Source organism: Semicossyphus pulcher, unplaced genomic scaffold (assembly GCF_022749685.1).
Source record: "Semicossyphus pulcher isolate SPU_LCO1_2020_fin unplaced genomic scaffold, fSemPul1.0.p SCAF_1, whole genome shotgun sequence".
Lineage (NCBI taxonomy): Eukaryota > Metazoa > Chordata > Actinopteri > Labriformes > Labridae > Semicossyphus > Semicossyphus pulcher.
The window spans coordinates 8,361,721-8,377,904 of record NW_027211603.1 but is presented as its reverse complement, the minus strand read 5'-3'; the positions used below and the strand labels follow the sequence as shown (position 1 = coordinate 8,377,904).

The window sequence follows — 16,184 nt, the reverse complement described above, 5'->3', positions numbered from 1 at the left end:
TACCCTGTGAATGCCCTCCAAAACCTGGTTGGGCAAGGTTTCCATTCCATTTCAGCTCAACACACATAACGGCACACCTGCAGCTCTGCACGGCATGTTAACAAAACACCAAATCATAAAACTACAATGTAGTTTTTTAAAATCCAAACTGATTTTTGGGGATTGTTTTAGGGATGTCACCTGATAAAAACCATTAGAGAGATATCTATGATATAGTGCTGCCTTTAAGAAGTAAGTATAAAAAAACATTCCTTCTTAAAACGTTATGCTGTTGTTTAAAGTACAGTAATACAGTATGTTCCCATGAACCTTAATCAATGAGTGGAGAGACCTAGAAAATCAATGCAGATGCTATAAAGCAGTACATTATGTCTTCATCCCTCTATAGTCACCATGGAGACTAGAGAAGACGCTTTGTGTTAGGTTGTCCTTTCATGTTCTCCCTCAGTATAAATGAAACATAGAAAATGTTACTGAATGCATTATATTACTGCCACAGCGTCATAATGTTTATACGTGCACAGCTGAAGTAGATCCGAAACCTCCCTGCCGATATCCCTGCTGACACGTGTACTACCCCTTCTCACCACAAGGTGTCAGTGCTGCGTCGCAGAAGCTCCACAGGTGGGTGTGAACAGGTACAGCAGCTTATAATGAAGATGTATGAGGAGCCAAACAGCTGAAAGGTTTTTATTCATGCAGGTTATTTTGAGTCTGAACTGAAGGTTTTTCTTTCGCTGAAGCTCTGCGTCCTCAGACTTTGTCCCCAGGTTTGATGTTTTTCTCTCTTATTAATGCATTTTTCACGCTGTGACCTCAGAGCTTCATTTAGTGGAGGCATCACAGGGAATTAAAGCGCAGCACTGCAGGGACACAAAGGTCTTAGAGCGCTGTGTGCTTCTTTTATTGACCGTTAATGAGAAAAAGTAACAAGTTCGCTTTGGGGCAAAGACCCCTCCTCACACACACACACGCACACACTCTGAGCCGAGCCTCCTGTGGCCCTGAATGTTTGTGTACCATCAGCACAACTACCGAGCAGCTTCACACATTAAGCATTCATGGTCTCATTGTTGCTGATGCAAATATTAACGTGTTAAATATTGAAAGAACTTTGTTTTTGTTTACTTCAGAGGACTGTAAGACGGTCCAGAGGCTAACAGCTACAATATTACAATTTGAAAACTTACTTTAATGAAAAAAACTGAACAAATTCATTGTTCTAATCAACAAATATGCAGCGCCGTAAAACAACAAGTCCAGCAGACATAAGAGGGAAGTATTGTACTTACTTCACCACTTTCATTCCTCACTTACTTTTCAGCTTTGATTTTAAAAACAAAACGTTGGATGAGTTCATTAAATCTGATGCACTTTTATACATCAGTCTAACAGCATATAATGTAGTTAAATTTGCTCCCCCTCAACAGATGCTTCTAACACTTTTCTGCTTCAATAATAAGACGACAGTAATGATGGATTTATTGAAAAATTATCAATACTGATAAATTAAAAAACTCAAGTCCTGGATAAAAAAGTTTAAAAAAGTCTGGAAGTACCACCAGCAAAAAGTAACAAGAGTAAAAATACTTATAATTCATAATTGTTAGTTATACAACAGTTAGTTCCGACCAAGTAATCTGATTGGACAAGAGGCATTCCATGAGAAAAGTGATAGAGAGAACAACATCACTGGGACTTTTCACTCTGGGTATCACTCCGCCTCAGCCAGGTGTTCTGAATACTGTTAATTAACATCACAGCAGACCGTGTATGTCTACAGTAATCAAGCTGGTTCCTCTGAATCGCACAGCAGACTCTTATTTCACTGGTTGATGATAAATTAAAACAAACAGATAAATGTACATGATAAAGACAGCTGATCTGTGGTAACCTGGAGACACAGAGTGCAGGTCAACGTTTGGGTTGCTTGGCAACAAAAGTCCAGTTTCAGTTAAATTGTGGAACTATTTGAGTTGGTGGAGCAAAAAGTAATCGGCTGTTGATTTTTACTGTTCACTACTATTTGCTGCTTGTGTAAATGTATTAAAGCAGTATCACATGATGTGATACTGCTGAATCATGCATTAGGTAGTTTGTACTTCTCTAGTGTATCAAGGTGGAGTTAAAGTTTTATTTAGTTTTCAGGTAGTGTAACTGGTAACAGTTAATCATATAAATAATCAAAATTATCATACAGCTATTAAATGTCCCCTGAAATATAGTGGAGACGAGATATAAGGAGGAATATTATAGGAATAGTCAAGTAACAATTCAATTTACTTAAAGAGATAATATCGAGGATCTCAGTTTTGTTCTCTTTGGCGGCACCTTATGGCGATAAAAGGTTATTGCAGGTGCATACGTCCCAGATAACCAGATGTCTACGGTTGGCTCCCTTTGTTTCCTCGCTGACGGTCGCTTTCCTTTGTAGACTGTTTGCCTTCATCTGAGCGTCAAATTTGTTTCTTCTTCTTTGGATTTTCACTTATTTTTGAAGTTGTATCTGTAGTCATCGATCTTTTCTTTGTCTGTTCAGCCATAGTAGATTACTGTTTACTCGCAACACTTGCAGAGAGCGGAAAAGCAGCCGCTTAGCTCCGCCTACCCTCTCTGGCAGACCAACCACTGCTGGGTGATGGAAAACGCGTCACTAACTGGGCGCCGCTTGTGATTTTTTCCGTGAAAGTTGCCACAGACACCGTGTCTGTAATACTGCAAATGCAAGGGCTTTCATCAGTGGGCCATCGGCTCGATCATCATTGTGTTACCTCATTCAGCGATAGATAGTGACTCAATCTCGGATCCCATCGGCTATAGTCAGAGACGATATCGCCTCTGTCGACACCGGTGAACGTGTCGGGCGGTAAGTGATAAACAACTTCCCGTCAAGACTTCCTTTTCCGCGCGCTGCATTGTTACAGAAAGAGAAAACGTTTTCTTGTGATGTACTTGTTATTAGCGGGTCTTACCTTTGCTGAAATTTCAAAATCATGAGGATTTGTGAGAAATAAAAATTCAAGCTTTGTCAGGCCTGAAATCAAGAGGAGAAGAAAACTTTTAAAATGCTTGTTTGTTGAACGAAGGTTGGATCGATCTGATGCATTCGAGGAAGTTGGGAAATCTGACCGTTAAACAGCTTTCGTGACACAGCATCAAGGGAATTTATCTCAAGTTAAATTTAAGATCTAGAACAGATTGTTAGCTGTTAGCATGCAGATGTCTGTTTATAGAGATTCATAAGAAGCTAACTCGTCTTCTGATGGGAGCTGGGATGTCATTACTGTGCATTACGCCTGCCAGCCTGCTGATACGTGATTGGTCAATATTTCTCGGACTACAAGCGTAGTTCAAACAGAACACTTGCCTTCCCAGAAATCAATGTCCCTGCCTACAGCTTCTATATTTCTAAGTAGAATCTGTAAACAGAAATTAAAAGTGACTTAACAAAAATGTATTTAGATGAAAATCTTCAAGATTATTACTTTAAGTACAGTAGTTGAGTAATTGTACAGGAGCTGCATTCCATCACTGAAAATATGTGATCATAAACACAGTAGCACTTTCTCTGCGGGCATCATAATGTCCAAACATCCTGTTTTCCTTCATCAAACAATCTTTTCCTTCTTTACATGTCTAATATTAATAAAACTAATGCTAATGACTTGTAGCCTGTGTTGCTGTGTTGTAGGACAGATGGGAGGTAGACTTCACTGTAGCCGGCTGCTGTGCTGCAGCTGCTCACAGTGTCGGGCCTCCCTGGTGTCTTGGTTGATGAGGTGTAGTTTGTGTCTTCAATTGGGGAGCGCGTGTGGCGGACGCCCCCCTGATACATTATTAATAGTTGAAACACTCCAGGCAAAGTTTTTTGATTTGTAAACTTCCACAGATCTCACTTTCTCTCCTCTACATCTTGTGGGCAGAGTCTCTATTGACTCTGCCCCCCGCTGCTGCTCTGTCTCCTCCTCGTCCTCTTCCTCCAGCATCATCTTCGTCTCTGACTCGGCTGCTGGTCGCACTACTGAGGACTTTCATCCTCTCTACCACGTTAAGCAAATGTGCCAGCTGCTCATGAATGAGCAAAAGAAAGCAATTAGCAGGTTTGGAAACGGAGAGAGGAGATTTATTTTATTGTGGTAATGGCCGTTTCTCTGCCTCTGGTGTGCGTTTAGAGGAAGAGACGGAGCTGCTCTGTCAGCTCAGGCGCACAAAAGAAACAAGATGAGAGGTGAAGTTTAAAAACCATTTGGCAGAGCGCGGCGAGGAGAAACTGACTCTCTGATGATCTAGTGACGCTTCAGACGGACTGCTGAGGTAGCTGCTAATAAGATGGAACAGTTTCAAAAGGAGTACATGCTTGTTCTCGTTCTGTCAGAATGTTAGATGAAAAGCTCGATACCAAACCTAATAGCTGTCTGTTAAATTTGACGCTAGAGCTAGTTAGAAGACAGCTAGCTTAGCGGCTTGTCCTGGACACGGCTAGTCCTGGGAAAATGTAAGAAAATCCACCTTCCAGCGCCTATAGAGCTCACTACTTCACGTCATATTTTGTTTTTTGAATCCGTACTAAAATCCACATCTGTCTTAGACAATTAACCACCAGAGATTTAACAAAATTACTGCTCGCAACAGAGGCGTGTCGAGATGGTAACCTCCTGTGAGAAACCAAAATTTAAAGCTGACTTATTATTTTAGCACTGACCATGCCTAACCATTTTTCAATTCAAATTGTGTGTGCTGTTGAGTCTCTTCAACCTCTGCCTCACTGCCCCTCTCTTTCCCCGCTCTCTGTCCGGATCTTTCCGCTGGTGTCTCAGCATTAGGGCTCTAAGCAGCGACGGCTGAGGGACGGCTACAGCGCCTGTGGAACGCTCCAAAACACGGGTCTCCAACCTTTTTTCATCTGAGAGCTACTTTGAATGTTGATTCTTTTGTCGACTGAAGCGTTGGTACCACAGATAAGGCAAACACACATTCGTGAATAAAAACTTGCTTTCCCACTCCCCGTGGAAACAGTATGTTTTCTGCTATTTGTCGGCGTGGCCACCTTCACCGTCCATCATAAATCTGGCTAAACAGGCTAACAGCACCGAACTTAAGCTCAACTAGCTTACAGCATAACTGACCCGACCTGTCGATGGAGGTTGCTGCAACATTGCTGTGATTTGTTTAGTTCAGACGTAGACAAACTTGCCAGGAGCATCACCGTTTTTCATTGACAGCTGATCGGCCTATCCTATTATTTTGTATTGGAGGGGGCGGGGCATCTGTGCAATTGATTGAATTGAAGTGGGAAGAGGCTTTAAAGGTGCATTTATTGTCCTCAGATTTCTTTTGTACAGAGTCAGTGAACCTCTTGGCGAGCTTCTAAAATCCAGGCTCGTGAGCTACCTGTTGGAGACAGTGTGGCAGAAATCTAATGTCACTAAGCAACGATTTGTAAAAACGGCTACTTCTGCTTCTTGCGAAAACCTGACTGCTGCTGGCAACGTATGACATGTCTAGCATGTAGAAGGTATCTTTAACAAATATACTAATAATTCATACAACTAGAAGGTAGAATCAAATATAAACGAATAACAAACATAATAAGAAACATAATTACTTACTCTGACGTTCTGACTACAGCGAACCAGTCTTTCTCATGTAGTAGACAGCTGGGCTACAACGACAGGAAGTGTGCCGTAGCCGTTCCTTCAACCGTCGCTGCACAGTCGTCCAAGTTCGGTGCTGTGTAATCCATGTTCCGTAGAAGCATTATATCATCAGGTGTTTCGGAGTATTCCGCCTGGATGTCTCACAGATATCACCATTAGTGATTGAGTTGTGCAGTACGGCAGCACGGACTTCCTCATAACAGACTACTGTGCATACCGTGTTGTTTATTATGTCTGAATTATAGATAGATGCATCAATAATGTTTAACTGTTCTGTATTCAGTGCTGTGACTTTCTCCTTTAATATTCTGCCAGAGCTGTAGCGGTTAGCGCTGTCACCTCACAGCTAGAAGGCTCCTGGTTCAAATCCCAGTTTGGACGCAGGGGAGACTCTAAATTGCCCGTACATGTGAGTGTGAAAGGTTGTCTGTCTCCATGTGTCAGCCCTGTGACTGACTAGTGATCAGTGTACCCCACCTCTCACCCAGTGACAGCCAGGATAGCCTCCAGCCCTCCTGCAGCCCTGAGCAGGATGAGCAGCATAGATAACGGATGGACGATCTGCCAGGATGCTTTTTAGGGAAAACTGAACCGAACTTGAACCGTTTCAGAATTTTATCATTGTGTTGAAAATATAAAACGCTCTTAGTTTGGTTAACTTCATGTTACATATAGCTCTGCACGTGGGTGTGTTTTTGTCTTCTCTCCCTCTCTCTGTCTCTCCCTCAGGTGCTCCTGCTCAGATGTGGGTGGCCCTACCCACATATAATCTAAGACAGGAGAAGAAGCCCTCCATTCCACAGAAGATGTACATTATGTCTTTTGCTACTTAGGACATTTATTCATTTGTTTACTTCTTGTGAGGACGGAAGTCATTCAGTTATTCACATCTTTATTTACTCGTTTAGTTTCCTTTTGATCGTTTTGTTCTTTTCGTCCAGACCTCCAGAACGTCATGAGTTAGGAGTATTTATGTAAGTGAATAAAGTTATTTTTGACATAAAATCTAATGTTTGAGTCTCCACACTATATGTTACTGGTCACAAGAGCCACATGTGGCAGCTGTCACACTCAGTGAGCTTCAGAGGTGCTGATAGATGTATTTTTCTCTTTGGACGGAGACGGTTAGCTGCTCCCCTGCATCCAGTTTTTCTGCTAAGCTAAGCTGCTGTAGCCTTGGCTCTATATTTAATAAAGAGATATGAGAGACGTATTGATTTTCTCATCTTTAACTTACTGCCAAGAGGCAAAAACGTGGATTCCTCCAAATATCAAAGTTCTTCTCCAAGATTGAAACTCCAGTAGAAAGTTGCTCACTGAGGTGAACCTCGGACGCCTTCTCGGACGTACATTTTCCAGTTAATCTGATAAAGTGTTGCAGCTTTATTGTTTCTGTTTTCACAGGATTCTTCCACATCCAGTTTCTCTTCCCCCTCCTCCTCTGAGACTCCCAGCAACACACAAACAAATCCAATAAAGCAGGGTTCAACGAAGTGTTAATTCCATCAAAGTGGGTAAATGTACGGACATGTTGAGGCCTGCGGCCTCCGGACGCCGGGTAACCAACGATTCCCTGTAATGTTATCACAGTCATCTCATGCGGACGGCAGCAGAGGGCATGGGCAGACTCAGTTTATCGGCTTTATGCGGGGCTAATTACCGGACTGGGAGACAGACTGGCTGTCATGAGGGACGGTAATGTCATTAGTGTGGAGGAAAGGGGAGGAATGAAATGCGTGGGGTGAAGCGTGCGGCTGTGAGCGAGGAATTATGGCTGGATTGTAGAAATGCCAGAAGGTAATGAAATATGTAGGCGGGTGGCGGCAGATACAGTCCTTCTCAGGTGTCTGCGCTCCTCACTGGATCAGAATAGCCTAATTAGGATAAATTATTTATCAGGATTGTTTTTCTTCTCAGCAGTTTCACAGAGACGACGTTCAGTATGAACAAAGTGTTTCTCTACAGCAGAGTCGGAGCGGCTGAACAAAGGACACAAGAAGAGAAAACTTAATGTGTTTTCTTTGATTCAGCTCGTCCAGAAATAATGAGAAATACAGAAATATCTATTTAGGATGATCAGGATTGTAACAAGGAAAATAATTAACATGCAACCTCTTAAAATACTCTTAAAAATTACAATTTAGAACAAGACAAACAGAACAACCATAATACAGCCATAATGTAGATTATTTTAGCTGATGACCTAAATGATTACACAGATCATAAATCAGTCTGGTCTTTCCTCTGACTGTTAACTGCAATACAAAGATTTATAAACATGGATCAATATTACGTATTTTAGCAGATCTAAGTGGGTGAAATCAATAATTTATATCAATATTACTATATCTAAGGAAGCCCTAAGTGAAAAATGCATCCGTATTTTATATTTTATTTACGTTTTTCGGTTGTTTTTTTGAGATCGCAACTCATTTATCTCATTTTCTCAAGATAAACGTAACGTAACGTATCCACGGTAACGTAACCACGGTAACGTAACCACGGCAACGTAACCACGGTAACGTAACCACTGTAACTTAAGATGGACAGAGACAGGTTAGCTGCTGTATTATCTGTTGTTGTTGTAACAAGAACATATGTTGTTGTTGTTGTTGTTGTTGCTCTCTTTGCCTGTCGGGGCAGATGGCTGTTCAACACGAGTCTGGTTCTGCTCGAGGTTTCTGCCTGTTAAAGGAAGTTTTTCTTGCCAATGTGCCGAATGTTGCTAAGTGCTGCTCATGGTGATTCATGTTGGGTCTCTCTTTAAATAACTTAACAAGGAGTACGATCTAGACCTGGGGGGGGAGGGTATTACAGAAGTAAGTCCTAACTGCAAACCCTATCTTATCTCTTAAAAATCAATGTTAGGACAAATCCCATTTTGCCATTACAGAAACACGTCCTAAGTTTAATGCTTTGTCCCATCTTATCTCCTTAGTCCCGTCTTATCTTTCAAGTCCTAACTTAGGCTGTCCTATTATTGCAATTATCCCTATCGACAATCTCTTATTTCAGTCTGAAAGCTAGAATGTATCAGGAGAGGCTAACTGAATTTAACCGACAAATTGCCTTGCAGGGAGCGGAGGTTGACGGTTGGGTTAGAGTACATAATGGACGTTTGACAGAAAAAGAGAAGGGCCGTTCATTTCCAGCAAGACGAGATAGATGTTTTGGTGACAGCAGTGGAAGAAATAAAAAAATGTTTTATTTGGAACATTTTCGGACAAATTGACCCAACAAATGAGGGAGAAACAGTGGGCTGAGGTGACCGAGGCAGTAACGTCTGTCTGCGGTGCCCCCCGCAGAGTTGATGCAGTAAAAAACAAAGTGGAAGACTTTGCTCAGGGAAACAAAGCTGCTCTTTTTTTAAAGTGTCTCGATAACTTTGGTTATGATTTGGCGCTATACAAATACAATTTGATTGATTGATTGATGATGACTCGTATCCCCGGCGTTGTAAAAGCACAAACCAAACATAGAAACAGGCTAAACTGACCTCATTAGTGTGGGCGATAGCAGCATGCCATTTCCTGGTCTGTATATCAAAGTGACCAGCCGGTTGTTTTGCTTTCCAGATCGCCAGAAAACCAGCTTTGTTATCCCGAGATAATAAGAAAAATAAGTTTAGATCTGAAGAAAACAGATGAAATGTAATCACAGTAAATAAAACGTCTGCTTAGGGCTTCTGTAAACTGCAGACAGGATGCCATGTAACAAGAATTGAAGGCTGCAGTAGACCTTAGTTTTTTCAGGTAATTGATTTACCGTTTCATGTCGTTAACGGTGAAAGATGTACAAGATGTCCTTCTAACCAAAGTGCTGTCTTCATACAGCTTGTTTTGTGCAACTAGAACACACAGATATTCACACACAAGACGAAGACAAGCTGGAAATCCTTACAATAAAGAGCCTGGAGTTATAACTGTTTTGAATACTTTCTAGGGAAAGGCGAACACAGATTAATGTTACTGAATGATTACTCGACCAGCTCTGCATTAAACCTGTCAGGTAATAACCCAGCGATGAATCTGTGTCGAGATCTTCGTTACGCTGCTGTTGTACCGTCACCTGCAGAAAGTTACAGAGGAAAAGTCTGGAGCAGAAGTTTAAGAAAAATGCTTTTATTTTTTTACACCTTTAAAAAGCAAATTTTAAAGCACAAAGATTGACTCTGTATATAAACACCTCTCTCCTTACACTAAAAAATGGGAGCATTTGCACATTGTGCTTGGATTGCAAAGTCTGTACAACCGCTCTGGGTCTCTTGTGGTGTCACAACCCCAGTAAACATTTTATTGCATAAATCACATTTGACCTCAGCGGCCGCATGTTGAAGTCTTTAACAAATAGTGGAAATAAAGAGGAAAAACGGCATTAAAATGAGGAAACAGAAGTTCTCACACCGGTGAAACCACAGTGAACAATAATAGCAGCTTCCTGAATGAAGGCGATGCACATTGTCCTGAAGAGAAAAACAAAGCAATCCCAACAAATCAAACCTAAACCATGTGACTGGAAAATGGCAGTTGTGCTTTAGTGTCTATCTAGCAAAACATGTCACTCATGTGTGAATGACTCCAACAAATGAGCGACGCGAACACGCTCCAAAGAGAGAAGAGGAAACGTTTGCAGCTGTTGGCTCATTGTAACAGTAGCTGACTAAATGCTAATCTCTAGTTGCACGCGTCCCCTTTACGATAAGCATGTTTGTTATTGTTCTATCACCTACTCGACCTACGTTTGAAAAACTAGCTCTCCTCAAAAGGCAGTGTCTCTCTGTGGCGTCTCCGCGACACTCCACGTCAGTTAAATGCTGAATGGAAATCAGTTTGCACAAAAATATACAAATTCAAATATAGTTCAATCGATGACTTTGGTATAAACAAAACGGAGAATCACACTCAAAACTTCCATTCCTGAATGTTCCCTTTAAACTACATGTTCCTACTTGTCCTGGCAAAAGAAGAGTTTTTAGAGGATTCATGGGAGGAGACTGCTACCTGGAAATAAACAAAGCAAACATCAGCAAGCAGAAAAATAAACCTGGGATTATCATCAAGTAAAAAGTGCACTCAGACTTTGCTCTGGGAAACATTATGTGTGCTGTTATTAACTTCAAAAACAGAACATTAATATAAACCTTACATCCACAGACTTAACCTCTACGACAGAACGAGGGCCACTGTTAATGAAAAAGTCATTTTAAGGAAAAATGCTTTTTTTTTTATGAGGAAAAGGTCGTAATATTGTAAATGTAAGTCAGAGTATGACACGAGTAAGGATACTTGATGCTGTGCATTATGTTTAAACCGGGTTGATAGTTTTTCATGTGCTTGTTTGGATGTTCTTCAAATAGTTGGATTGCACATTACAGTTCATATGTACTATGTACTATATACTGTGTTCGAAATGCCGTACTATATACTGCATACTACGTAGTATACACTGCATACTGCGCCCGGCGGTAGTCTGTAGTATGGAGGAGCGTTTCAAATTCATGTTGCAGTATGCTCCGCCAGGCGGAAGTAAACAATAGTCGCCACTTCTTTAGCGTTCTTTTTGTTTGCATACTACATACTACATTTGGCCAAATCGGTACGTACTGCTAGTATAGCATGGTATTTTGAACACAGCCATAGACTGTTCAAAAAGACGACATGACAGCTCCCTAAAAGTGAAGCCAAAACATTTGGAGCGCCCCCTGCTAACTGGCTGCAGTATAGGTCATAAAGCCCGCCTCCTCCATGTTAACAGATGAGACATGAGTGAAACAATAAAATCAAAATACACGTCAAATACATTTCTCTCAAACATGGTTTCTGTCATTAAAGTTAGTTCTTGTCATGCTGATTTACGTCCAAGTGTTCATTTTTCTGACAAGTTCATTTTTAATTAGTTATTTGATGCCGTCAAAAGGATGATTGACAGCTCTGTTGACGGCTCCTGATCTGTTCTGGATTAGCAGAGTGGAGGAGGAACGGCGAGAGGAGACGTAACTAAAACAATCACGACAGTCATTGAAGTCACCATCGCAAGATGGCAACGCCTATCACAGGGGGTATTTTGGCTTCAATGTTGTACAGTGAGAGCAGATGAAGACATGTCGTCCATCTTTATAAACAGTCGTTGTGCTGAACTCAAACTGGATCCTGACTCGAGTCATTTTAAACTCAAAGTGAAACAGCTTCTAACAGGTTAAGTCACAACATCATGAATGATGCTGTGATGCTTCTGCTTTAAAGGTATTTTACTGTATATTTTGTTTCTTTTGTATCTATTATCTGTTTATCAAGTTTTGTGTTCTTATGCTCATATTTATTGAGCTCAGTATCTTGTATTTTTTGCTGAGTTGTATGTATTTGAAATGCAAATCTAGAGACAGCATTGCAAATTAGCTTATAATGTTGTCGTTTGTGACAAAAAAACATCTACAGCATTGCACAGTTCCTTCCTCTTAATATCTCCACTTATTCTTTAAATACTACAACTTCAAAATGTGTGATTATATTTTCTTAACAGTGGCCCCGATACTCTGCCAATAATCCCCACGTAGTTCTGAATGTGGCAGCTGAGCTGCAGATGAAGCTGTGCGGTCAGAAATCATCGCCTGGAGGATTTAATACTGAGTTTGAACGAAAGCAACTCAGCTGTCTTTTTTCTCTTCAATGTTACATCAAAATGATTCACAGCCGTCTTTGAATTAGTCTTAAAAGCAGACCGTCGGGGGGGGGGTTTCAAAGTTTTCTGAAAATGACCAAAGAGAATCCACCATCAACACCTTCAGAGGGCCAAACCAGCCGAGTCTCCTGCCTCCCATTAATAATCTTTAAGGCAGATCGATGAGAGCCTCATTAATGCTGAGGGCGCCACTTTGTTTTCTTTGCGGGTGCGATGCCAGTGGATGCTGACTCATCCTCCCGACCGGCGACTGTACTGTGTGCAGCCTCTCAGGCCTATTAGCCGGGTGAATTGTTAGTGTCTCTGCGAGGCCGTTTCTCCTCTCGCAGCGGTCAACAGGGCAGCACTCAGATTAAAAACGCTGAGTTCATGCTCCCGCAGCAGCCGAGAGGAGCAATAAGAGCCTGCAGGGACTGACAGCCTCTTTGTGTTTGTCGAGACTTCACCTCGACCTTCAGCGCTCCTCGCATTGTCTATTTAAATGTTATAAATTGACATGTTTGTGAGATGCAGCTCGACCCGAACAACAACATCTACACTTGTATCCTGTAATTATTATCTGGAGGTATAGAGTTAGACCAGAAGAGCTGTTCGGGTATGTTTTTAAGTAAACAACAATCTTAGAAGGTCAAAAGGGGTCCTGAGAAACAGTGAAATGTAGCTGCAACTAATTGTGCTGTTTTTCAAACCAAGAGGAATAAAGATTTAAACAGCGACAGCAAGGTCAGGGACTCAACCTAAGCTTAGTTTGGCGTTTAAATAAAGTTTAATGGAAAGATGAGCATTAATTTAAAGTCTGTTGCTGCTGTGTGTTCATTTCTGATCGTCTGCATTTACACTCATCTGACTTTCCTCTTTGTATTCATTTATCAGAGACAGTTCACACATTAATCATAATTAATTCACATTGTTATGTGCCTGAGTAAGACTGACTCATCAACATCTGTAGTGAGATCAATAAAAAAGAACATATTAAAGTAGTAATCTGGAAGATTTTCATGTAAATAAATGTCTGTTGAGTCTATCGCCGAATGAGGTAACACAATGGTGACTGAGCCTATGGCCCACTGATGAAAGCCTTTACATTAGCAGTATTACAGACTGGGAAATACGTCTTTCGCAGAAAAAAATCACAATTGGCGCCCAGTTAGTGACGCGTTTTCCACCACCCAGCAGTGGTTGGTCTGCCAGAGAGGGTAGGCGGAGCTAAGTGGCTGCTTTTCCGCTCTCTGCAAGTGTTGCGAGTAAACAGTAATCTACTATGGCTGAACAAACAAAGAAAAGATGGATGACTACAGATACAACTTCAAAAATAAGTGAAAATCCAAAGAAAAAGAAACAAATTGGACGCTCAGATGAAGCAAACAGTCTAAAAAGGAAAGCGACCGTCAGTGAGGAAAATCAAGAGTTAAAACCGGAGCCAACAGTGGACGTCACACATGAAGCACTGTCTGGATGTCTGGGAAGTGTGCTCCCCTGATTGTTACCTAGCTTCACTAAAACTTGTGTGAACCCTGCGGCTCATTGCTGTGATTTGTGGTCAGCTGTGGCACAATTGATGCTCAAGTGACTCGGCTACAATCACGATTGAGGATCTCTGTAGTGGGAAAGCTCTTCTAACTTTTATTCTGCTTACTTCATTTTTGTGACCAACCAAAGAGGGGTTTTGTTACAGCCGAGAGATTTTGCACACAGTTGTCGTCTTAAAACTAGACAGACTAAAATAGATATCAGAGTCTTCAGCACTGACGACTAATTAGGAGCAATGATTAACTAGGATATTTTTAAGAACGTTCCAGGCCGGTAATGCAGCCGGCGTATGAAGCAGGGAGACCTGCTGGCAGCCGAGCCAGTTTAACCATCTGAAGTCAAATATGGTGGTTTGAGGTGTTTCCTTGCTGAGCGGATTTCAAGCAGCTTGACAGACACCTAATCCATGACTAAATAAACATCATAAAAGGAAATAAATATTTAAAAGGAGTTGAGCTCGCTAAGGAAATAACAACATAATCCCCGCCAAAATAATTTGCGACTGTTTATCTGTGTTTTAGGGGGAAAAAAGAGCAGGAAGCTGCAGGTAAGGACGCATAAAGGAAAGAGATGATTTATCCCACTTTACAGCGTTCATAAGTCAAACTTCTTGTTATTTTATGGGATAAAAAAGGTTTCAGAGCAGAAATAAAAACCAAAATGATTTAGTGTTTTGTACTGATAGATATATTTTTTTTGGCAACATTCTATTCAAAAGTATTTTCAATATATTCTGTGTATTTGTTTCAATAAACTTTGCAAATCTGGCTGAAATGGTTAATAGAAATATAACTGGAGAAGAGTCCTGTAGTGGATTAACCAACACCTGTGGGAAATGAGATTCAGATTAAACTATTCAAAGAGTTTCATCTTCCTCTAACATTGTAACTCTAATCACACACACATTCAAACATGTGCTCTTCCTGAACACAAACACGCACGCTGAAACTAGGTCTGTGAATAATTACAAACACTAGCTCAAGGAAATAAAAGCGGAGGAGAGCTACAGTCGATGTTGCAGGAAGATAAAACCTGCAACCGAGCACACGAGAAACGTTTAGTGTTGAGCTGCAGCTGAATAAACTCGTCCTTTAGTTTGTGAACTATAACTGGGACACACACACGCGCGCGCACACACACAATGTGAGAACATGCCTCACATTCAATCATCCACACACAAAGTAAATTCAACCACTCAGTCATCATCTCAGTTGTTTACCACACCGGATACAGTTTGTCTAGTTGTGCTTGGCACGGATCCCTTTTAAGTAGTTCTTCCATCGTTTGACCACGTCCTTGAAGATGGCCGAGTTGTCTATAGATGCTATTAGCTGCAGCTGGTTAATGTGCGTGGTGTGATAGTCCCAGCGTGCCAGGTTGGGCGCAGTGCCCAACATGAAGTGACGCAGGTCGTAGATGCTCCCCGACCCCGTGTCAAAGAGCGGCAGCATGGCCTTCAGCGAGTCCATGCCGCGGCTGAACAGCTGCCCCGCCTCCCTGCCCAGCTTCTCTCCGGCCGTCTCAGTCAAGTCAAAGAGTCCCAGCAGGGAGTAGATGAAGCCGTTGAGCACAAAGGAGCTGGGCGTGGTGGGGTACTCCTCATACCAGTCGTATTTGTTCATGAACACAGCTTTGACCCCGTGCTGCGCTGAAGGCACCTTGTAGGGTCCCACTGCCTTGAGGGCAGCGTTGAGGTAAGCCTGGTCCTTGGTGAGCAGGTAGGCTCTCACCAGCGTGGACATGGCCTGGCCCTGAGCCATGGCCGAGTACCAGCCGGGCTCCAGAGGCCGGAAGCCTTCGCCCAGCTTACGGGTGACCATGATGGGCCAGCCACCTCGTTCGTCCTGGTTGCGTAGTAGCCAGTCGCTGGCGGCAAAGAAGGCGGCCATGTGTGCAGTGGTGGAGATAGTGACGTTGTCCACAAAGCCACGCCCGTGTAGGACTAATCGCACCACCCGTCTGGGCATGATCTGAGCAAAGACAGTGAAAGGAATTGGAAAGAGGATTTTGCATTCATTCAATACTGCTGTTAAATTTCTGTGATTCCACTGGCTGATGTGCTGAAATCTATTATGCTAAATTATGGATGACTCAGTCTGGCGTTGCAACTAATGATTATTTTCATTATTGATCAATCTGCAGATAGTCTCCTTCATTAATCAATTGTTTTAGTCCATAAAATGTCAGAAATAGTGAAAAACGATCACATTTTCTTAAAGCCAAAGATGACGTCTTCAGACATCCTGTCCAAAAAACCCCAAATACTTATTTTTTTATGACCTAAGATGCGAAAAGGCAGCAAATCCTCAAATCTGACGA

General features: G+C 41.8%; 1 protein-coding gene across 1 annotated transcript in view; it reads right to left on the bottom strand.

Moving 5' to 3' along the window:
• Positions 1-13,726: 13,726 nt before the first annotated feature.
• The window catches only part of glceb (glucuronic acid epimerase b), a 58,516-nt gene continuing 56,058 nt past the window's right edge, over positions 13,727-16,184 (bottom strand). The window contains exon 6 of the mRNA XM_069659485.1: positions 13,727-15,835. Coding sequence (XP_069515586.1) covers positions 15,104-15,835 — 732 coding nt within the window. The 3' untranslated portion in view covers positions 13,727-15,103. The remainder of the gene's footprint in view (positions 15,836-16,184) is intronic.